Consider the following 24,269-nt stretch of genomic DNA (forward strand, 5'->3'; position numbering starts at 1 on the left):
TATTTGTCTTTCTAAGAGAAAGTAGCCTATTTGAAGAGCAATGAATTGAAAGGGCTCATTTACGCTCAACATTAGATACGTAAATGGACACGGATGGAGCGTTCTGTCTGTTCTCTGCGTTCATTTTATTAGCATTTCTACATGTTTTCTAAAAGGTTACAGATACGTAAACAACGTGGCAGTAATACTGGAGCTCGTGGGAGCAGTGTAGCATAGTTCAGGGGCGATATGACTGTAGGAGACATCAAAGACATTTTAAAAAATGGCAGAAGGGAACAAATTGGTACAATAGTGAAAAGAATTCTCCATCCACATGTTGCGATAGTTTTAATGGCCTCAAAGACCTACAACGCTGCTTCGATGAAAGGTGCATTATTACAGCCTCCTCCACTGTCGCCTTGTTTGTTGTTATGTAAAATTTTGACTCTGCCATCAAGTACCATCTAGTTCCTGTATTTATGCTATCATGAGGGATGCATGAAAGTATGCGGGAAATGATTTTTACAACACGTGAAATGGACCTATCTATTTTTGTATTTAAAGGGAGTATAAATGAGCCCTAATATGTATTAAACATATGAAAACAGGATTTTTCTGGAACTCAAAATGTTCACTGCACCGGTATTAGTCTATACACATAAGAAAACTGGTAATATCACCGTAAAATAATAGTATATCAGTATGAGATTCCTTAACTCTTCATATTGACATAGTCTTCAACTAGCCTGTTTACTTCAACAATGTAATAGAATTCCTGAAATTTAATTTTGGCTTTTGGTCTTGGTGTGCCACCACGAGATTTTCAGTGGCCCCCCTGTGAAAAATTTTTGGGGCCACCACTGAAGCCAGCAGATCACTCATGCTAAAACAGATCAAGATTCAGATAGATTGTGTCCTGGATGCTTCAGCAGATTGACTTTAAAGGAAACACTGCACTCAGTAAGTCAGCGTGGATCCTGCTTTATAAAGCAGTGTGTACTGTAAATATTCCTGTTTCCTGGGTGCGGGCAGTGCACACGCCTTTTATGGTTAAGAATGGAGAAAGAAAGGTCCCTTAATGTCTGCCAGCATAAAATCAAACAATGGCACACTGCTGTAATATGTTAGGATTTGATGTGGGGATTTAATTATAGTTGTGTTTGCTGAGTCAGAGCAACTGATTGACAGTGCGAAGTGAAGTCATCAAAAGCCTGTTTTTGCGATGTCCTTAATTTTCATTCTTAAAGGGGCACATCACCTATTTTAAGATCAGTTTACTTGTCACAACATGCTTTCACTCTGCCTATGAAAGCAGTTGTATAATGTTATCATCATTGTTCATTGTCTAAAGTCTATGGCTGTGAAGGAAGGTTTCTAAAGTCTGAGAAAATCATCTTGATGCTTTTGGGAGCTAAAAGTAAAGATGTGCAACCAACAATTTTTCTATTGTCAATTAATCTGATGATAATTTTCTCGAATTGCCGATTTATTGTTTGGTCCATGAAGGGTCAGAAAATAATGTAAAATGTCCATCACAGTTTTCTGAAGCCCAAGATCACTTCTTAAAACCTCCAAATATTCATTTCACTACAAAGTAAGACAAGAAAAAATAACATATTCAGACACAGGACTTTCACCCAGAAGACAGGGGTTTGATTCCAATGTGAAACCAATATTTACACCTAACCCTGAACATTTTCTAAACCTACTGTAACCATAATGTTGCTTTGGTGCCTGAGGAAAGTGAAAGTGAAACCTTATGAACTAGTAACACCCATTGAATGGCCCAATGATGGTCTTCTGAACCCACCAGTAGGTTGCGCAGGCCCCCTACTGACCCATATCTAGGGGCTTATACAGATAATGACTATTCCATGGGCTGATAACATCCCGATCGGCCAATGTTTCCTGGAAAAATGACCTAAACAATGAATCTCTTATCAAAATAGTTCTTGTCTGATTGATGAATTAATTTTCTATAGTAATTATCTATTGTTTCGACTCTATCTTATCTCTATTTATTTTTACCTGTTTTGAAATCTGTTTCTCATAAACCCTTATTGTGATTTAAATGAGGGAGTGAAGTACTCATCCCACACAGTGTTTCAAATGATTAATCATTAGTATGAGCTATAATATACTATGAGAATATGACATTTACACTGTTTTGTAATGATGTTTGTCCTACCCTAACAAGAGACATAATGCTCTGACTACCAGACCTTATCATGTACACCACTGATACAGGCTGACATCAGAATTTTTTCTTAGCTCTCCACATTTCATCGTCTCTCCTAATAGATGGAGTTTGCTCGGTTTCATGGAGATAGCACAGTTGTCATCACCTGGGCTGACTCCATGACGACTCAGTAAACTCTATCAGTTGAGGAGTTTGACATGTAGTTGAAAGCTCTGGAAAAAAAAAATAGTTTCTTTTTTTTGTCAAACTTCCCTCAAACACAAAAATTACCTTTCACGCAAAAACAAACAAATGTTTTTCGTTGGGATGCACTGAAATGAAAATTTGTGGCCGAAGCCGAATAATATTAAACGCTTGGCCGAATACCGAATACCGAATGTTGTTGTTTAGTTTTTCATTAGTTTTTACAGATGAACCCCCTCCAGATAAGTGTTGTCAGGGTACCAATATTGGGACCCACTGTACAATACCAGTGAAAATATCATGGTTCTGAGTTGTATCAGGATACCACAGCGAAAATTAGGCAGATGTGCCTTTTGTCATTTATAAAAAGATAAATCATTTTTCTATAATACATCAATGATATTTCAATGGAATAAATTACTTATTGACTTATTCATACTTCAAAAACAGCATCAATGAGTGATTAACATAGGGGGGATTGAAATAAAATAAATAAATAAAATAAAAATCAACCAGCCACCCTCCTCCTCTGATAAGTCCCTTCATAAGTAAAGAACAGTCCCTAAAGTGCGGTGAGGTTTGTGGGCTGTGAACGGCTCATTTCTCCTCTGACACGTCACATACCTGTGTTCGGCTGGCTCGGCTGTCCAGGTACTTTTGGGCAGTCATGACGCCAAGAAGAGGATATTATTGGAGCCGAATACCGAATTTTTCGGTGCATCCCTAGTTTTTTGTACTTTTACAGTTAGAAACAGGGACATATGCTTGATGTCAATCTATGGCAAAATGTATTTCAGCTCCATACTGTAAGGCATACAGAAACCCTTCATGTGATAAATTGCATGTGGCAGAAACTAATGCAGTTCACCAATATGAAAACAGTGCTCCTCAAGAGCAACTGTCACCACCGTGCATTGTGCAGCTGCTGTAGCCTAACCTATAGGAGGGAGGGCGTGCATGCTTTTTATCCCCTCAACAAGAGGCACCTTGTACTCTTGGCTTTATGGAAACTTCTCTGATTAGAAATAGAGCCCTTTCTGGCGTGCTCTGCTTAATTTGGGTTGTATGCAAACCATTTAGTGCCCGGTCAACCTACAGAACAAAGAGCTTGTGTAGGCTATCTGAATGGCGGATTTTTATTCTGTGTATTTTTCCAATCATTTGGAACATAACTTTCTTTTCTCTGACAAACTCTCTTTCAAGTGTTCCTTGCAGTTCCTCCAGAAACACCAGGATTTAACATCTGACTTTAATAAACTCCTCCATTCAGCAGGTATGAGTCCTCAAGATGTTTAAGATTAACATGCTGTGTTTCCCTCCTTGCTCCTCCCTGTCACTCCCAGATATGTGTTTCTGATGGGGCTCCAGGACCGCAACGAGAAACTGTTCTATCGGGTGCTAATGTCAGACATCGAAAGGTTCATGCCCATCATCTACACCCCCACTGTGGGCCAGGCCTGCCAGCAATATGGCCTGATATTTAGAAGACCGAGGTGAGGCACACACACTGATGAATTATAAAAGTGCATTGCCAAGTTGCAGTGCAAAATAAATCCTCTTTTTTCCCGCTGCTTTGAACAGGCAGTAAGCCAAGAGGAAGCTGGTCTCTGTTCCCACCCAGTCAATCTTTCACTCTTCAAGTATTAAGTGTTTTATGATATTGGTTGTATTATTGTTTTTGTTACGGCACTTGATATCAGTAAGTATTGTCAACCACTGACTGTGCTGTGCCAATATTTCATTGCTTCAGGCTGCTTTTTCTGACGTACAGTACGCTGGAAAGCACTGCCTGGTGACAGACATATATATTCATATATAAATGTTTGTCAGCTAAAGATATATATAAATGAATGCGAGTTGAGGGTGAAAGTAACCAAGATGCCATCACTGCCATGGCATCTCTCTACAAAAAAATGAGAAGAGACGCCAAAAAATTGCAAAAATAGACTTGAAAGATTGTAAAAAATGTTTACACTTGGCTGAGGTGGAAAAGTAGGTGTATTGCTAACTACAAAACACAATGAAGTGCAATAGTTTCTTGCTGAGGTCTTGGTAGCTGGGCTGGGAACACTGCATTTGTTTTCTGGCTAAAGTTTTTTGGAGTTTTATAAAACACAAGAAATCATGGAATTAAAGTTTGTTGATCAGAATGTTAGTTGGATTTAAACTTTTACAACCAGACTGTGGATTTCAGTTAAAACCTTAATGTTTTTTTCCCCAAAGCTGTCAAAAACAAAATGTTTGATATGAAAAACTTCCACATTTAAATACTTTCATCTGTTGGAGGGAGAGAAATGCTGATTGTGATCAACTCTTTATCCAAACATCTCTGCTTTCACTGTCAGTGAATGCATTCAGACAGACTTGGCCCCCACAGCTAACTGATAAATCAGGCAGCAGATTTGGTTATAAAATGAACAGACTGACATGCAAACAGCAGGCTTTTGGCTAGTTCTCTTTGTAGTATCAAAGGCAGGAGTTTTATGATCTTTGGGGGGCATTATTTTGCCTGAGGCTCCACTAAATTGACAAACTTAAAAGCCTTTATGTCTAAAAGCATGCCTACTAAAACTACAGCAAATTGTCCAATGATGTGATAAATTACAATCAAACCAAAAGCTCAAGGACTCTTGAAGCATGTGTGCATGTGTACAGTATGTTACTTGGAAGTTGCGGTAGCCATTTCAGCTTGAGTTTGGTCAGACAGCTCAGCTCAAGGCAAACCACTGTAAGCTGCAAAAATCAGTTTAGGGTTCACCTTGAGTGGATCTGGCTCTGTTCCTTGCAGACAGCCGATCATTGGTTTCTTCTCCTTGTCTACTGTAAACACACTTTCACTCTCTGTCTCACACACACACGCACACCTTTCTGCTGGTATCTGTTTTCCCTCAAATAGGTTCATGAAGTCCAAGTCTCTCCCAATCTGACAGCAGCACTCCCTAAGCAGTTACTAATAGATATTAGGTTGATAGGGCTTTTATTCCCGGCGCTGCATTCAGGGCTGCGCTCTGTTTTACTTGGCCCTGCCTCCCTGCATTTAACCTTTCTCAGGTTACAAGTGTTGGGTTTGTTTTTACTCTAATGAGACTGATAGGAGAAAGACCACCCTAGTCAACAGTTCTTTGCGTGCTCTTACACTCACTCACTTCTGTTAGCTATAATCACTGACTCCTTCAAGGACTTAAAAGGATACATATGAGCCACAGCAACCTACAGTGGTTAGCTGTTGTTGGTACTCAGCAGGCATTTCACTAGAGGTGATTGCCATTGGCTGAAATTTTAACAAAATAAGCACAATTTTGACAAGAGCATGATTTAGCATGGTTTTAGAAAGCGCTAGTAACTATTTTGGAATGGTATCCCAAAGTTATGTCACTCCTGGTATTTCTCACTGTCATATATCTGCTCTTCAGCAGTGCCAGGATTTTCTGAACAATTCTTTCACAATGACTTTATTTCTATTACCACCACAAATGCTTTTGATAAGCTGTGAAATCCCACTCTTCTGAATTTTGCCCAGGCAGTTTTATTACAAATACCTACCTTGGGTACATTTAAAATAACCCAAGTTTTCCCATGCACATAACTTTGTTTTCCAACAGCTCCCCATTTCCCCATCCCTGCAGAAATATGTGGAAAATATTCTTAGCATGCGTCCCTTCCTCTCACACTGAGCTGGCTGGAGGAGTCATTTTATACACTCCCTCAGTCTCGCAGCACAGTGGGCCAGGACGTGCTGCCAGAGGCCCTGGGGTTGGGAGTTCGGCCTCTAGGAAATGTGCATCAGGGGGTCAGTTAGCAGAGTACACCAGGGACACAGCCGACTGTCTTTGACGGATCAGGTTTTCAGCCAGACTCCGTCTCTCTGCTTGCCATGTCTGATAAAAGGGAATTGAATAAGACCATGATATATATGAGTCTGCATTTATTGAATCTGTATTGTCTCTGTTTTTAGCCATGCTAGTGAGATGGCTGTAGGGATAGCCATCGGTTTGTCCACCTCTTTGGTCCAGGCTGAAATATCTCATTAACTATTGGAAGGATGGCAGTAATATTTATAGACATTCATGAGATTACATCCATACATATATATATTCATGGTTCCCAGAGGATGCATAGTTTTGACTTTGACTTTGACTTTGACTTTGATTGCCATTTTGTGGGTTTGAGTGAAATACCATCACCAGATATTGGAGGGATATGCCACCTGAGTTCAAATTACAGGGGAATTGAAGGTCTCTGATCCCCCCAATTAAGACTTGGATGTCAGTTGACTCATCTGCCTTCCTCACTCCCATCATTGCATTGGCTCTTGTGTCTTGTGCAAGCCAGTAGACATGCTGTGGGTTAATGTAAGTGGCTATCTAGCTAGTTTAATAAACTGTACCTAAATGATAGTGCTGTTGTTGTTTGAGTGGGTCTGACTTGCTGGTAGTTTTTTCTAGAATATTTTGTTGGTGATCCCTAACTACAAAAGTTGCCGTGTGGTACGTGCCCCATAGCTGGTGTAATGGATTTAATTTATCATCATCTACAGACAGCAGGCATTACTTTACACAAACATGATACTGTAAGGATTGTGAGACTTTAATTCATTGAGGCAAGTGCCTGTGCTTTACCTGGTTCCCTTTACACCCTAGAGAAACATTTATCCGCCCGGCTTCAAGCAAGTTCAGTTGCCCATGATGTAGTGCAACGTGCAAGCATTGTCATTGTGAGTATGTTAGCATGCAGGCATTAGCATTTAGTTAATGAATGTGTCTGAGTATACCCTCACAGAGCTATAATTGGCATGACTGTAGACTCTATCTTGTTTTATGATCAGCTCATAGCTAAAGTAAAATATTATTTTCTTTCTAAATCCAGTGTACAGGGCATTTACTCACCAGTACCCCGTAGAAATAGATGTAATGGATTACTAATGCCACTGTGCATGTGTGTGTATGCGTGTCTTCCAGTGGGACCACCACAGCAGCAGATTAGGTCTCTAATCACTGGCTCTCAGGTATAAAGACTTTCTGTGTGGAAGCAGCAGCCTTTCCTTGTCTTGCCTGACTTTACTAGCTAATCTGCTCCATGAAGACTAAACACTTCGATACCAGGCTCTGTACCAGAGGCCAAAGGTCAAGCCCCATTAAGTGTCAAAACACTGCTGATTCACTGATCTTTAGATGGGGCCGAGGGAGGAAAGAGGGCTGGAAAAAGGAACACATTCACATCATCAGAAGATTAGTGGACATGCTTACTTTTATTGGTTTGTAAGTTCATGAGCGGACACAGTGTTTAACAGAGAAAGTTGGTCTGTCTCATCACACAAAGTTTGTTTCTGTTTTCACCATAAACGTAGGTTGTGTACTTTGTTTGACAGCTAAAAGTACTCAGTTGTGATAAATGATAATGCTTGTAGCAGAAAAATGATCCCAAGTATTGCGTTAAAGTAATTAGGTGCACTTCAATCATTTCCAGTGTCACCGTGCTCTGTGGTGCACTGCTACCGAGTGTCTAAATAAACTTGTAATAGGCCCTTTTAAAGTAAGAGTTTGCTTGTTCAAGGAGCTCTTGAGGTAAGTGACACAAGCCTATCCATCTTGAGGATGAAGATGGATGATCATTGGTAGCCCATTAGAGGATTCCTTGTTAGAGGTCAAAGGTCAGCGACTCTACAGCTGTCTGACAGAAGCTGGAAAGTAAGACACAGGCATTTTTAAACTCTCTAGAGACAGGACAGGGAAGTGTCCAGATGCTCTCTTTTTTTTCTACCATAGTGTTTAGCCCATGGGTCCTCCTGCCTGTCTATTTCATATGAACTGCAAATTTCATGTTGTAAAGGGGCTGTAACTGAGATTTTGAGCCTGTTTAGATGTAGTATAAACATGCGTTTTGGGTGATCCCAAGTGGACAGCTCTAAGTCTGTCTGCTCACACCTGGCAATAGAATATGTCTCCACATGCATCTTGAGTGACCACGTGTGATTGAATCTCTCTTCCCTGCTCTTTATGCAAATAAACAGTTCATTCAACATAAGAGGAGACTACTGCTGTAGGATTGTGAGCTCCATATGGGGGACAATTGATGAGTCTGCCAATACACACACTTTGACAGGCTGTTAGCATCACACAGCTAACATTACCTAACTGTTATTAATGTGTTTTTTGACAGCATCAGGACGTTTTGGTGTCTGTGTGAGTTTGTTTGGACGGATTACAGCTGCTACTGTCTTAACTTGTGCTAACTGGGCAGAAGTTGAACTGACCATTTGCTGCTTTCAGTGCTGTGTCTAACCCGTGTAACAGCAGCAACAGAAAGTTTGCCAGTCAGGCAGAGAATCAGGTAGGCAAGGGCATCAGCTGAGTAGTTTATCCTTCTGTGTGGCCCAGGACACAGCCAACATACTGCTGAAAGAAGCATGTCAAAGCAGGAAGGCATCGGGTGCATTTACACCTGTACTTAGAGCTGTTCATTTGTGATCTGTTCATCCAAGACACATTATAATTCCAGGTGTCAACAGGGCCTTAACCTTAGCCTTGCATAGCCATGTTGGTTCATGGGATTTGCTGATAATAAATATAATTACAAATATGGATTTATAGAATGAAAATAGTACAATACTGCCAGCCTAATTCTTTTAACTGAGAACTGTAGGTCTGAAATGATGCACAATTCACCTCATGTCTCGACAAAAAAATTAACCCAGTAGACTGAATGACAGCATTAGCAGAATAGCAGTCTGAGGATAACATTTTAATTGGCACATTTGTCCACTCAGGTGCAGAGAGGGTTTGCGATGTTCATCGAAGGAGAACACTTTTGAAGTAATATCCCTCACCCTATCAAATGCATATTGGCCTATTGAGCCTCGTCAGACCCCAAAGAGTGGAGGCTAATGTGTGCGCTGGCTGTGTAAGGCAATTGTTGTCAATATTAACCTGTATCATCATAATTATATTAGACTTTATAGTGCATGTATCAGGTAGTAAAGTATCTGTGTGAGGGTAGTAAAGAATAAAAATCACACAGAATTTAAGTGCTGTTTGATTCTACTGCCCAAAGGATGTACTGTAATATAACCTGAAGAGAGCCATGATTAGGTCTTGTTAGGCTGAACTTTGATGAAACCAGAGGGGGAGCTGCAGGAGGTTATAAAGGCCTAATGAAAGGCATCAGATGAAACTGCCTTAGCCACCTCTGAAGTGGCACATGCTGGATGATGAAGTGTTCTAACCTTGCAGATTAGGGGCTTCTGAGCTGTGATCTCACCCCATTGTGGCCCACACACAGTGCTACACTGCAAGTGTGTGAGGGAAAGTATTTCATCTGGATTGATGAGCATCCAGGGCAAGTAGAAAATAGCCTCGTCTTCTGGATTATTAATCTACACATAATTATTGAACCGTGCTGACCTGCTCAAAACCATGAATGAGAAACAACCACTGATTCCACATCACTTGAGCCCAGAGATATTTTTTTTTCCTGATTATGACTGATTGCATGACTTTTGCTGATATATTTGTTTACCGCATTTCTGCTCCTTGGTAGACCATGAGAGAAGCTCAGAATATGCCTGTGTTGAATTGGAGCAGCACTGGAGAAGTAGGGAGGAGAGAGATGGTTTGGAATTACACTGACCTCATGAGGAACGTGGCAAACATTTGGGATTAATTCCACCCTGGACTTTGAGGACCTTGTATAACAATATAGAGCCCATGTCCGAGGAAGTTTTGGAGCCAGTGAAAACAAAGAAACTTAAGGGCACAGTGGACTGTATCTCCAGTTTTCCTGCAGTATCTCCATGTATAATAAATGAATGTATCAGCTAATACCCAACATAAACCCACGGCAGTGTTACAGTTTACTGTGTAAACATGGAAAGTAATCAAACTAAATATATATTTTAAATAACTGTCTACTTGACTAAGACTACCTGGCTGAATTGTCTGTGACCTGCACTACCAGGGACCATTGCTCATTCAAACTGCCCTAACTTTCCATGACTTAGAGTGGTGGAGCACGGCCGGAGAGCAAGGTGGTTGGATTTGGCTGTTGAAGTGAAAATTTTTAAAGTTTGTTCCATTGTGTCTCTAAGAAACAGCCATGAAATCATTGCAAACATACTCATGTAGGGTTTTTGGTTGGGCTGAGGGCTGTCAACCTAAAAGCCTCCCTGGCAGTCTCTGTCACCGTCTCACTTCACCTTGGAGATGTTTGGGTTCAGTCAGACGCTGGTTGGTCAGGATCCAGTCAGGGTCTGGGAACGCTATGGTTGTCAGGTCCCAGCTTAATTGACTGACCTGCTGTCAATCATGTTTAGATTTTAAATTTGAGCAACTGCTATAAACAGCATTACATAAACCCTGAGAATGGTGTGGCATAGTATGCAAATAAGCATCAAAATCATCATTTTCACATCCGTGTTTCTCTTTCTGATCACTCTTTGATATTTTATTTAACTCCAACTTACACTGTATATCTGGTGCAGCAGATGTGTGTGCTGTACCATTTTAATGCCTTCACGCTGGCAATAGCTGTGGCTGGAGGCATTATATTTTTGGGTTGTCTGTTCATCTATCCTTACATCCCATTCTCATGACATGATAACTCAAGAAGGCCTTGAGAGAATTCCCTCAAATTTGGCACAAACATCTACTTGGACTCATGAATGAACTGATAAGAATTTGGTGGTTGAAGGTCAAATGTCAAGGTCACTGTGACCTTGCAAAACATACTTTTGGCCATAATTTTTATGCTAATTATGACAAAATTTCACACAAATGTCTAATGGAATAAATTGATTAAGTGATGACATTTTAGTTACAAAAGTTCAAAGGTCATCTTCACTGTGACGACATAGTATTTGACAAAAAACACTTTGCTGGCCATCACTCAATGGTCATCACTCTTCAATATTATAGCTGATAAACACAACAGTGCCAAGTGGAGATGACCTGAAAAAGAATTAAAAAGTAAGGCAAGGTGATTAACACAAGAGACTTCCTTTTCGAAGGACTCTTGTCTTACAGATAAAATTACCTCTTCTTCAGTGTTCCTACAGCATCATCCCATTCTCTTTGCCAGGTTGTCAAATAACATCACTTTGTTACACCCCCTTGGCTTGTGATCCCAATGCTGAAGGAACCCTTTAGCATCTTAATGTGACGCAGCTGACATTCAAGTAACTCCATTGTAAACAGCAATATTTGACACTGACAGCAACTGATGTAGTATAAAAAATAAGAAAATATGCAAAGGGTGGAAGGATGCATCAAACCGACACAGGACTTTCGCCCAGGAGAACGCTGTTTGTGTCCCATGTGAAGCCATAAGTCAATATTGTTTTGACGTAACTTACGTATGGACATCACATAGTTACATCACTCATGTGACAAATTAATTACATCAGGTTTTGTTATATCTAAGAGAGATAGGCCTACAAGCAGACAAGCTAATAAGGCTAACATAAGTGAGCCTTCTGATGCCTTCTTCAGTCTTCATCGGTTACGTGACCCTTACCTGGCAGGTTTTAGCTGGGGCTCAGCCTGCAAGCTCTCAATTAAACCTACGCTGACACGCCCTTCTGGAGGATGACGCCAAAGGGAACATTTCTAATAATTCCCCGAAGGTCCTTTTTCCTCCTTCTAATATGTGATTTCAGTTTGACTTCACTGGAGCTGCTGAATGATGCATTAATATAAGACTCTCCTTCCCCACCAAGGGCAAAATTACAGAGCACAGTTCTGTTTGGCTGCTATCCCCACACCATCTCCAATGGTTACAGTTTGGTGTGTGATAGTAATATTTCACCAGCCCACACTGGAAAATACGACTTGCTCATCATCTCATGAAGCTTATCTGACAATCTGAGTGAATCACACTCAGCCTGGTTTGTAGTTTTAAAGTAAACCCTAAGGTGTCTAAGCAGCATGAAGCAGAAAATTCATCCAGCATATGTTACACAAGTTGGCAACAAGGGTAGATTGTCTCTAATGGCTGTAATTTCACAGTGCATTAGAAATAAGAGGGAAAATACAGAATGACTAAAGAGTAGAGTACATAAGAAAATTCGGCCTAAATGTCAAGTGAAAGAACTGCCAGAACTTTCCTTTACAGCAATAACCTCAGCTAGTGTGGATGCAACTTTCATCTCCCTGCCTTGAGAAACTATGGTTGAGCCATAAAACCTAGAAGTGGGAGAGGTTGGTGAGTTAAATACGATGCCTCATGGAATAACCCTGTGCTTACAAATGTTGGCCGCTTCCACCACTTTGTACGTATGTGCTCTATATGTTTTAACGATGTTATCATTTCTTCACAATTACTCTAGCAGGGACCCTATAAATCCTCAAAGAGACTACAAATTGAAATAAAACTATATCATATCTTTGTTACACCTGTCAAGGCTGAAATGCTTGGGTGCCAAAACACATGTTGGAGGTGGCTTCTCAAGAGCTAGTTTAGGAGGGTCGCCAACTCCTCAGAGTCGTTTCATGCTGTTGGCCTCATTCCTATGTGACTTGTAGCAGCCAATGTGATGTAATGCAGAGCATGTGTAATGTATATGTTCTGTATGTATGTGGGGTAAATGGAGAGTCACACATACCATCAGAGGTGGGATCTTGATGTGTGGACAGATTCTTGGACACAAGCTGGATACTGCCAACAAGGTCATTATCGTTTCCATTATTGACATGCCTTCAAGAAGGCTCTGCTACACACAGATACATAGTGTGAGGAGAGCAGTGGTGCAGCCATAACTTTGGATGAACTGTCTTCCTGCCATGACAGTTCCAAAATCAGTGGAAAAAAGCAGGGAGGGATTCCCCCACACCCAGGAGTTTATCACACAAATATTGTGCATGAAAGAGAAAGATGGAGACATTAGAGAGAGTTTACATTTAAGCGTCAAATGTGGAAAGATCAGTGTTAACCTGCTGAATAGTACGCATACTAATACAAACCACTACCATCACATGTGGAAAATGCCTCAGTAATTTGTTAAATCCAGCTTTGTTCCCTGGATTGAATGGAAAAACCAAACCAAAATTTCCCCAAATCACAGTCCAACCATTTTTGGCAGCTGTACAACCTCTGCTGTTGTCTTTTCATGTTGAGTTACATGTAAAGCTCACATTATGGCCTAATGAAATAATGCAAACATTATAAAAAAACAACACCATACCAATCAGATCCAAACTGCTGCCAACATTTGGTGCTCTGATGAAGCTGCTTGGACTGTGTGGATTAGTGAAGATGATGAAGCTTGACAGTTTGTAGTGAGTGAGCCCAACTAACCATCTGATTCAGTGCAGTGTCTGTTTTTCCAGGTGTGGTACTTTCTGCTTCAGTTCCAGATGCAATCATGTTTTCTTCTTTGTAACCAAAAATTACCATGGGAGTCAAGGGGGCGTACAGGGAGACTTCACACACTACAGCAACTTATGGAGTGTGTAAATTAAAATTTGGGTGACCTCTGACTTTTGTCTTATATACATTACCTTTGTTCACATCACTAAAATCAGCTTTGGTCCTGTCCACCATATCACTAGCCGTAACGACAGGAAGCAGGTGTAATGTTTTTTATTTATTCCTTTTTTCTTTAGGTTGTTGTAGGGAAAACGACATTGCAATATTTATCCAACATAGTTTTCATGTCAGTGGAAATGTTAAGTTTAGCATCAAGACTGAAAGTAGGGGGAAACAATTAGTCTGTCTCTGTCCAAAGGTAGCAAAATTTGTGTACCAGAACCTTAAAAGCACACTGATTAACACATCAACTTTATTTAGTTTACACATGTACAGGACTGGAAATATAAGCCGGGCTGGCTGTTTCCCTGTGCCTCCACTCTTTATTCTAAGCTAAGTTAATGACCTCCTGGCTTCAGCTCAGGGGAGCTGAACATTGGAGAAGAGGCGGGTTACACTGCACCATCACATAGAGAAAGACAGCCATTAACGCTCACATTCACACCTATAGGCAATTTTTAGTCACCAATTAATCTGCATGTCTTTGGACTGTGGGAGGAAGTGGAAGTCCCTGGAGAAAACCCACGCTGACATAGGGAGAGAACATACAAATTCCACACACATGGGCTCCCCCACCCCAGAGTGTTAACCAGGAACCCTCTTGCTGTGAGGCAACAATGCTAACCACTGCATCACTGTGCCACCTGTTTACAGGCACATGGTTAGGTTTAGGCAACACTAACACATGGTTGGGTGTAGGAAAAAAGAACAGGGTTTGGCTTTATAATCTTACAGGACGTGAACTCTGCTCTCCTAGGTGAAAGTCCATGTTTGTTGGACCCATTCACCACCTCGTCCGCCCTCCCCACTTGGACTTTCATTGCCTTAACTTTCATTTATGTCCCGCCGCGTTTCCCCCCCGACACAGCCGAGCGCTGGTAAAGTATAACGGCAACTGGCCATGTATCATGCCGACGTGAAAGGATGGCTTTGTTCGCTGGTGTCTGACACCGCAAGTCACTGCCCAAGCACCAGATTTTACAACTTTGAAATGAGAGGGTTTCCTTTAACAAATAGTATTTTAAAACCCAAACCATGATCTTTTCATAATGCCAACCAAGTGTTTGTTTTTCTTAATCTTGCCAAACCTTAATCAAAGTTGTGACAGATTAAAAAGCATTATATGAGTGAATTAACAAAATATTGATTCTGTTATTTAGACTTGTCATCTTTCTGGTAAATTCAAAAGAAATAAAACAAGTCATTGAATTAATACATATTTACACAGAAACATGATGATTTACAATCTCAGCATAGCAGGCCAGTTTTAGTGTCTGAAACTGGGTCAGCCTCATGCTGACACACACGGGACACACCTCTCTGACAATAAGAGCTTAAGTCAACACACCGCACATTTATCACCATCCAACTGCACCACTCTGATATCAGCACTCAGATAAGACCATGCTTCTGAGGCCTACAGTATCTGACACTAATATCCCCTAACAGCTCTGCTTCTTATTTGTCAGTTCAAAACATTCCTCTGATTGGTTAATGGATGTGGTGAGAAAGCGCTAAAAGCTAATTTCTCTTTGTTTTGACAGCCCCATCAGCTCTCAGCTCAGCTTTGGCTGTGAACACTTGTAGTCCTGTCATGCATTTGGCCCAAAGTTAGAAACTTGAAGATATCCATCTGGACTCAAGGGCTGCGTGAGTTGCAGAATCAATCAGGAGACTTTGGAAGTGTAAACATGTTCTAAAAAAATAATTTTATTTCATAGTGCATATTTTCTGGCATGCACAATAAGACAATACACCAAAATAATTATTCTGATTTTTGATTTGGCATTTTTTAAATCACAGCACATGCAGTAGAAGTGAAAACATCTGAACCGAAAAGTCTGTTCTTTAACAAGTGTCTGATAGACCTAAACCCCTCTGAGTTTAAATAAAGTTGCAGAATAATAATTACAAATCCATGAAGATTTATGTAGGCTTTGTAATTGTGAGCATGATTGGAAAATTATTAGGAGAAATCAAATTTCACTGTGAAATGAGACTACAACACACAATAGACTTATTTGTCATGGGTTCAGAGGTCAAGCCGTGCTTTTTTTTCAGTGTTTAATACATTAAGGCGCTCTAGCAAATCTACTGTATGGTTTGTTCCATCTGTAAATGAATAATGCCTGTTTGCTGATAAGAATTGTACATATTTGGATGATAAAACAATAACTTAAGTGGTCTTGCAAAAACTTATTTGATCCCAGCCAATGTATTGTAACAACATTATATATGAATATGAGAAATGTGGTTTGTGTGGAGCATATTTTGGCAGAGCACTCTGGATTTTAAGGCAGATCTCTGAAGCCTTCCTGCTGTTTCACAGCATTCCTATTTCCCCCATATGACGCACTGTCTGAGGTCAAAGTTTGCTCTTTTTTGTTGTATAAAATGTTTATGTAATACAAAGCAGGAATCACAACAGGTTGTTGATGGTTCTGGATATACATTTCAGCAGTTCCACAGAGAGTATGTGTGGTTTCAGTGACATGAGCATTAATAAACATTAATGTTTCTTGGGGTAAATTTACCATCTGGTTGTTGTGGATGAACTCACTTCGAGATGATTGCTTTCTGTGGAGTCTCAGACTGACTCTGTCTGACCTCTGACCACTCTACAGGAATGGGATCTGAACTCAGGTGGCTTTTTGACTCTTTTTCATCTGTTTTCATTACGTGAGACTTGACCTCTCCCCTGGCATCCTTAACATTTGCTTTGATATAGGCCTCAGCATTACATCAGTGAGAGCTACAGCTCCAATATCCTTATTAAAAAGTTGAAAAATGTAACCCATGGGGCAGTTGTGTGTTAACAGGTAACACATTCTCCTTGAAGAAGAAATGAAAAGTAGAATGAATTTGACCTTCTTTAACCAAATTTAAAATGTGTATTTATGAAGTAGTAATAATTAGTACCCTTGTAATATTAACTATTTTCAATGCAATGAAATTAAGTATTATATAAATGTGGCATAGCACAGTGTTGATATTTTATGCTTCACTCTCCATTAAGGAGCACCAAGCTCAGCACAGTGAAGAGTGGGGAGTGATGGTAATGTGAGTGATGTCCTAAAATTGAAATAAAAACAAAACAAAACAAAAAAAACTTTACCTCATCTCATTTGATATGACCACGCTGCAACCTCCACGGCTAAAGGATGAGTTGCCAAAAACTGAAGTTCCTCTAATGACCACTTGGGGCTGGCAACATGACAACTGTACAGGGGGTTCTTTTTTTTTTATACTCAACCATTTACATTTTATTAAGGCCCAAACTTTTGCACATTTAAAATTTAAGGGCAGGGCCAATTTAGTGACAGACAGTCCGGAAGACGTTGCTACAGTCTGTGACTCAGATTCACCACTCGCTCCTCCACAGCTTGAACCTCTCGTTCATATATGGTCACTTCTGGCTCCAGAAATCAAGATGGTGATGGCCAAAATACTGAATTTGGCTTCAAAATGGGAGTCCACAAACCGATGGTTGACGCCATGGTAGCTACATTCATCATTTTGTACAGTCTATGGATGTGACCAATCCTACTTTTAGTTTTAGTACTACAGCCATTTATTTCATGTATCTAGAATCAATTTATCTATTTTAAGATAAAGTATCATTCATTTCCACAAGTATTCCCAAACAAATCAAATTGACGTTAAAGTGACAAAGCCCTCTAGTGGCAGTCGGAAGCAAAGGATTAAAACAAGTGACATTAGTCAACATTGTTATTTTAAACTATGACCATGAACATCCCATAACCTTAACTATGTGGTTATTATTGTAACCATAATGATGAAGGTACCTAATCTTTGCATAGAAGCCACTTCAACTTCTGATGTTCTTCTGTTTCTGATGTCTTATCAATGTCCATGATCTTTCCCTAAATTTAACCAAACCTCAACCATAGCCGGCTAAATGAACTACATTGCCCAGGGTGAGCTGGTACTGAATACCACATGTATCTTTTTCATGTTCTCCAAAACAAGTCATTTATCCAAGGTAATTGATTACTTGAGTGTTGCAGATAATTACAGCATATACTAAATAGAAATGTGAGGGCCTGATAGATTGTCTTTCATCCACTTAAATGGTCTTTAGAGCATAAAATGCACAGTAAAGTACAAATGTATTGATATTCTATTGTAAAATATGATGGTTTTGGCCTCTCACTTGGTGTCATATAATGCATGAATTATCTCCTCAGCAATAAGCCATGGAGAACTGGAAACTCTGAGAGCATTTCTCCATCTGTTTTATAGTGGACACTAGCAGCTCGCCTGCCACCACCCCAGACATGCCTGAAATTGAATACACATTTTTCTGTGAATGTCAAAGAGAATACAATGGGCAATAAATCACTGTCATCTTTTCAGTCTTCAATGATTTTACTATGTTCTCTCAACCTGTCTCCTATCGTCATGAGTTTTATGTCTATTTTTAATCTATTTTTATGAGCTATTTGAATGTTGGAGGATATAAAGTTATATCCTGTACATGCATTGTGTGATCCGGTCCTGACCGCTATTGCCAAATCAAAACAGCCTTTGCAACTACTCCTCGCCCAGTTGCTGGATGAGGCAAAACCAATTGCTTTAAAATGTGACTTTGCAACCCACACGAAACGTCATTGGCATGTCCAAATGTCAGGACATGTGTGAAAAGGGAGATGAATGGAAAACCCGGTTGCAGAGGGCTGAAACTCTTCTAATAGCCAGTTGGGTTCATCAGGTCTGTGCCTCTGATTCCTTTAGCAGGGCCTATGCGCTGGAATCAGGCCCTTTTCTGCTGCTTCTTGCCCCTTTAGTTATGTAAGGCTGGCGGAGAGAGAAGTTGGATATCGTCTGGACACTCAATTGTCTCTCCTTTACCCAGACAGCTACAGCAGACAACAGGCAATGAAACCCCAGAACCTGACATTGTCTGTTTGCTATTTTCATCACCTGCAGGTTGGCCTGAGTAAAAGGTTCCATGCTTTTTTATGTTCTGCCTCTGCGTATTACCTGAAGTGGTGAAAGGCTGATCAGACTGGCTAAACTGTGTTCATTTTGGCCCCAAATTCTCTAGAGTTTCCCCCTCCTCTCAAAGTCTGGAAAAGCTTCACGAAGGAAGATTAGTTGTTGTGTGGAAGCCCGGGCTGATTTCAGTGGGCTGCAGTGGAATGAGGTGGGGGTGGGTTATGGTTTTCCGAGGCCAGGGACTGGAACTGGTCCTTGCTTGTGTAAAAAATAGAGGGCGATTCAGGCACAAGTTGAATACTTGTAATGTGGTGGAATCCTGTCAAAGTCAGAGCGTGCCATGGAGGGTGGGAGGCAGAAGAAGAAGAGTGCATTGTCTTCAGAGAGTCATACAGTATGGAGGGAGGAGGGTGTGAAGGGAAAGGAAAGAGAAGGGAAAGGAAAGAGAAGGGACTGGAAAGAGAATTCCTGCACGTCACGTTTCATTTCCAAGTGATGAGAGCTGTGTGTTGAACAAAAATTACTAGGTGCAGTTGCTGCTAAGATGAATTCCTAAAAGAAATACACAAATATACATTCTGCAAAAGACTGAACAAACACAGGCAGCTGCAGGCTTATGTGTGCTTAGACAGAGATGGAGAGACGGATTATGGTCTGGATAATTCTGTTTGCTGAGCTGATGCTGAATTATTCACCCACTATCCGCGTCCCTTTTGTCGTTTCTATTTATTTTCTTCTTTTTGTGTTTACATAGCACTTTTTCCGTTTCCCAGAGGTCTGTTGCATATTTAGTTCCTTTAACGATCATCTTTTCCATTGCAATTAGTTATTTTTAAAATAGGCTGAGTTTGCGTCAGCTCGGGCTGCACCATGAACATGGTTATTGATTGGCACTGCCAGACCTGCACTTCTCACTGAGTTTTCTTCTTCTCCTCTATTGGTTTAGTCAGATGCTTGGATGCTTCATGTGCTGCAGCATGAGTGTGTTATTTACGATGCCAACAGCTTCACTCCTTTGGCTACACATGCTTAATTGCCCTGGAAATGATTTGCATGAATAAAAACAACGGTACAACCTAAGCTATAAAAGTGACTTGCTCCCCTGTTTAATGGACACTGAAAGGTACAGTTACAGTTTGTGCGTAGACTGAAATAGTTCTCACTTTGTAATAAAATATTTATGTGAAAAATGATTATCTTCATTTACAGTAACACTTTACAGGAAAAAAAAATCTTCTTCTCTTTCCATGGAAAGCCATTAACTTATTAAATACCACTCAGAGAAGGAAGCAAGAAAGTTGAAACCAGTGGTCTCATTGCTTAAATATTGTGCTGTCAGTCCGTTTCTACAGCTTGTGGTCAGATACCACATCCAGTCATAGAAATTACTCTGTCTCCTCATGAATGCACTGTACAGCATGTCTGTGTGCATGTACTGGCTGTCCTACTGTGTGCTGTGCTGGTCCTTAGAGGATACTCAGCAGATATGATGACTGACAGACGTGTGTTAGACCCAGACCAGTGTCTCCAGTGTTTTGACAAATTGGCTACTGACAAATTAAAAGACTCAAAACCCAGGACACTATTTATCCTGAGATTAAATGTTTGGTTTATATTGACAGAGACTTAACCAAACGTAACCAAGTCTTGGTTACATCACTGTCAAGGTAATCCAAACATGGTTGGTTACCAAGACTGTGGCCAGCATAACGAGCTGAAGTCTGAATTCCCTTCATGTTTCTGTTTGTCCCTGCTCTGCCTCCTGGGAAACTGAGGTGTCATGGAAGTTTTGATGATTGTTCTGCATGGTATTAAGTACACATGCCCAGTGTTGTGGGAGCTACTGTGAATCTGCAGGTGGTGAAACTACAAGTTACTGAAAAAGTTAATATACACAATTACAAATAAAGTTAAGTTTAAAATAGAAAAAACTATAGGGATTCATTTGATCCACTACCACACTACTAAGCGAAAGAAAAACCTTACAAGTAGTAACATTACATGATTTTGAAAGTAGCTATGCTTTCATATTTTGAACACTGATGGCAGCCCTGCAGCATTCGATGGATGTATCATGCATCAGACCATGTCGTGCCTTAACTGTATTCCCCACAGTAACCGTCGTTACATTCTTTCAGTTACTTTTTGAAATAGAGCAACACGCATAGATATGAAATGATCACAGCATCAGACTTGGATACCTTCGTCCCTCTCACATAATAGCTTTCTTGCAGTCCAACAGCTAACTAGCTAGCAAGCTGAGTTGTCAGCATAGTAAATGGCATTATACTCATCAGAGAGATGGCTTAAAATTGGTTGATCACGTAATACCATAAATATGTTCGCCACTTAGTATTTAAATAATGGGGTGACCATCATAATTAAATGCTACTAATATCAACCTCTGGTCTGTATCTAAGCGAAGCACATGCAAGAATGGAATAGAATGCCTTAATTGTCATTGCATGTAGCATACAATGAAATTGGTTGTCTCTGACTAAGGAGAACTGTATTCTTTCATGCACACACGCAGACACACATACACATTTTTTTTTAAAAAAACAGTAGGATAAGTAACCTATATAGTATAAAATTTAAGTAAATAAAACAGCAAAGTGCAGTGTGCTTGTTATTGCAATAATGTAAGTGCATAAAAACAGAGCAAAGTGCTTGTTATTAATATAATGTCATTGATGAAGTGGCTGTGGAAGGGGGTGGGAGTTCAGTTTGTAGATGGCTGCTGGATAGAAGCTGTTTCTGAATCTGGAAGTACAAGTCTTTAAGGCTCTGTAGCGTCTTCCAGATGGCAATAGTACAAACAGTTCATGAAAGGGGTGGGTGCTGTCCTTAGTTATGTTGTAGGCTCTGCTGTGGCAGCGAGACCTGTAGGTGTCCTCAAGGGGGGCAGTAGGAGACCAATGATCTTCAGTGCAGTTTTTATGATGCCCTGCAGTGACGCTCTGTCAGCTGCCGAGCAGTTTCCGTACCAGACTGTGATGCAGTATGTTAGTAAGCTCTCTACCGTGCAATGGTAGAAAGACTTCAGCATTCTGGCAGAGAGGTGGGCCTTCCTCGGGGTTCTGAGGAAGTAAAGTCTCTGTTGGGCCTTCTTGACCAGAGCAACAGAGTTTACAGACCACTTGAGGTCCTCGCTGACATGGAGGCCCAGGAATTTAAAGTTGGGCTTCCTCTCCACCTCCTCTCCCCCTATTGTCAGTGGCAGGAGCTCATCCTGATGTTGTCCAAAGTCTAAATAAGCTCCTTTGTCTTCTTAATGTTAAGAGACAGGTTGTTGTCTGCACTCCACACCGTCAGTCTCTGCACCTCATCTTGCAGACTCATTGCCATTGTGTCGTCTGCGAACTTGATTATTGAGTTTGTGACTTGATGTGTCCCAGGATGAGTCTTTCGAAGTACTTGGATATGATGGGTGTGAGTGCCACTGGTCTATGATTATTCAAGGAGGTGATGTTGGACTGCTTGGGCACTGGGATGATGGTGGCTGTTCAGGCAGGCTGCTATAGTAGTGTGTGCCAGTGAGAGGTTAAAGATGTGTGGGCTCATGTGCGCAGTCCTGGAGAGCTCTTCCTGGGATCCCATCTTGTCCAGCTGCCTTCTTGGAATTCACAGTTCTCAGGACCCGCCTAACCTCTTGTGTCTGGAGAAGAGTCCAGCGGGGGTGAAGCTTTGTTGTCCAGCCTCAAAGCAGGCAAAGAAGCATTTCAGTTCATCCACCAGCATGGGGCCGCATGCTGTTGGTGAGTCTCCTCTGCCTGTGAAGTTGGTTATCTGATGAATGCCATGCCACAAACGTGCAGGGTCCATGGAGGTGAAGTGATCCTCAATCTTCTCCTTGTATGCGGCCTTAGCTGATTTTATCCCTCTCTTTAGGTTGTGTCAGGCAGTGTTGTACAGTTCTTTGTTGCCAGATCTGAAGGCTGCATCATGTTCTTTCAGAAGATGTTGGACCTCCTTAGTACATGGTTTCCTATTTGGGTAGACGTGGATGTGCTTGCTTGTGGTGACTCTCTCCACAAAGCACCTGATATAGAACAGCGCACTTGATGTGTATTCCTGTAGGTCTTGAGTGGAAAACAGACTCCCATGGTGAGGCGTGCCTCTCACCATTGGAAAACAATGGTTTTGCTGGTGAAGCGTTTCTAGTGACACATCTCGGTGTGATCAGGGCCTGATGCAAGTTGGCTACTAATTAAAATTAAAGACTAGTGAGGCACAGCCTGTTTATTTGTTTCTATTTTAAATTAGCTAGTTTGGTAGTGGGGGGGGAAGTTCAGTTGTTTTTTTTTAAATGAGAATATCCATCCATTGTTGTAATAGTATTGAAAGCAGACGTGGACTGTTCAACTCAATAAAGTAGAGTCTCATTGATCAGTTTATTTTTAGTAATGGATAGGACTACCTATATCACAAGATTAGTATAATATATTCATTAGAGTTTGTCAAATAGTGATAATGATAGAAACAGGACTACTGTTTATCTAAATGATCCATCTTTTATCACCCATCAAAATCTGTGGTTTATTATTGTGTTTTTAACTCTTCGTCTTTGTTTGGGACCATTTTAACCCGGATCAAGTAGCGAGTGGATTAATCTATTCTAATGAAATTCTCAATGTTAATCTCTTCTTATTGGCAACCGCATGTTTTTGGTTCTGTGAAAGTCTGCTGAACTTCCCAACTTTAATAAAATGATATCTCAAATATCCCGACAGGTGGTCTGGCAGAAAGATCAAGTGTGTTAATTTTGGAGTGACGCTCCAGTTTTAACCTGAATTAAAAAGCCATGGATTTCCACGAGGGAGTTCTCCCACTGTATCGGCGTGTTTCTTTCTGTAACAGGCAGACTGTAGTTTAAATATCATTCTGCTTTTGTATACCATATGTTTTTTACTGTGCAAGAACAGTTTATTGATTTTTTTAGTTAATGTTCGTAGGACAAGCTCATTTTGTGCATTCACAAAACTTTTTGCTGAGAACCTCAGTCCTCAGTCTTGTCATTGTTAAATGAGTGTGTGTGTGTGTGTGTGTGTGTGTGTGTGTAGCACTACAACAGTCCGTGAGAATGACATGGGATTACAAGACCAGGGAGCTAAATGTATCTCACTATCTCTGTGTGTGAGAGGCTGTTGGTGTTCAGTTACCATCATACTCCCATCTGAGAGGCAAGCAGCTTCAGATGGCCTGCGTAAACTTTCTTGTTGCATAACCTTCAACATGCAGTGTGTCTACAGCTCTGGGTAAATGAGAAAGTAATTAGTCTAACAGTAACAGTTTTTTGAGGGTAAATGACAGCTCCAGCAGGCTGATGGCTGGAACAGGCACAGAGATGGATAAACTATACATCTTAGCTCTATTTCCTTCCAGTGCAGGCGAACAGTTAATTGTAATCACAGACAGTTCTTATACAGTT

The 24,269-nt window shown here is 40.7% G+C and overlaps 1 protein-coding gene across 1 annotated transcript in view; it reads left to right on the forward strand.

Moving 5' to 3' along the window:
- Positions 1 to 24,269, forward strand: part of me1 (malic enzyme 1, NADP(+)-dependent, cytosolic) — a 108,830-nt gene that overhangs the window by 44,318 nt on the left and 40,243 nt on the right. The window contains exon 3 of the mRNA XM_049584685.1: positions 3,706 to 3,855. Coding sequence (XP_049440642.1) covers positions 3,706 to 3,855 — 150 coding nt within the window. The remainder of the gene's footprint in view (positions 1 to 3,705; positions 3,856 to 24,269) is intronic.

The sequence above is a fragment of the Epinephelus fuscoguttatus genome, linkage group LG8 (assembly GCF_011397635.1).
Source record: "Epinephelus fuscoguttatus linkage group LG8, E.fuscoguttatus.final_Chr_v1".
Classification (NCBI taxonomy): domain Eukaryota; kingdom Metazoa; phylum Chordata; class Actinopteri; order Perciformes; family Serranidae; genus Epinephelus; species Epinephelus fuscoguttatus.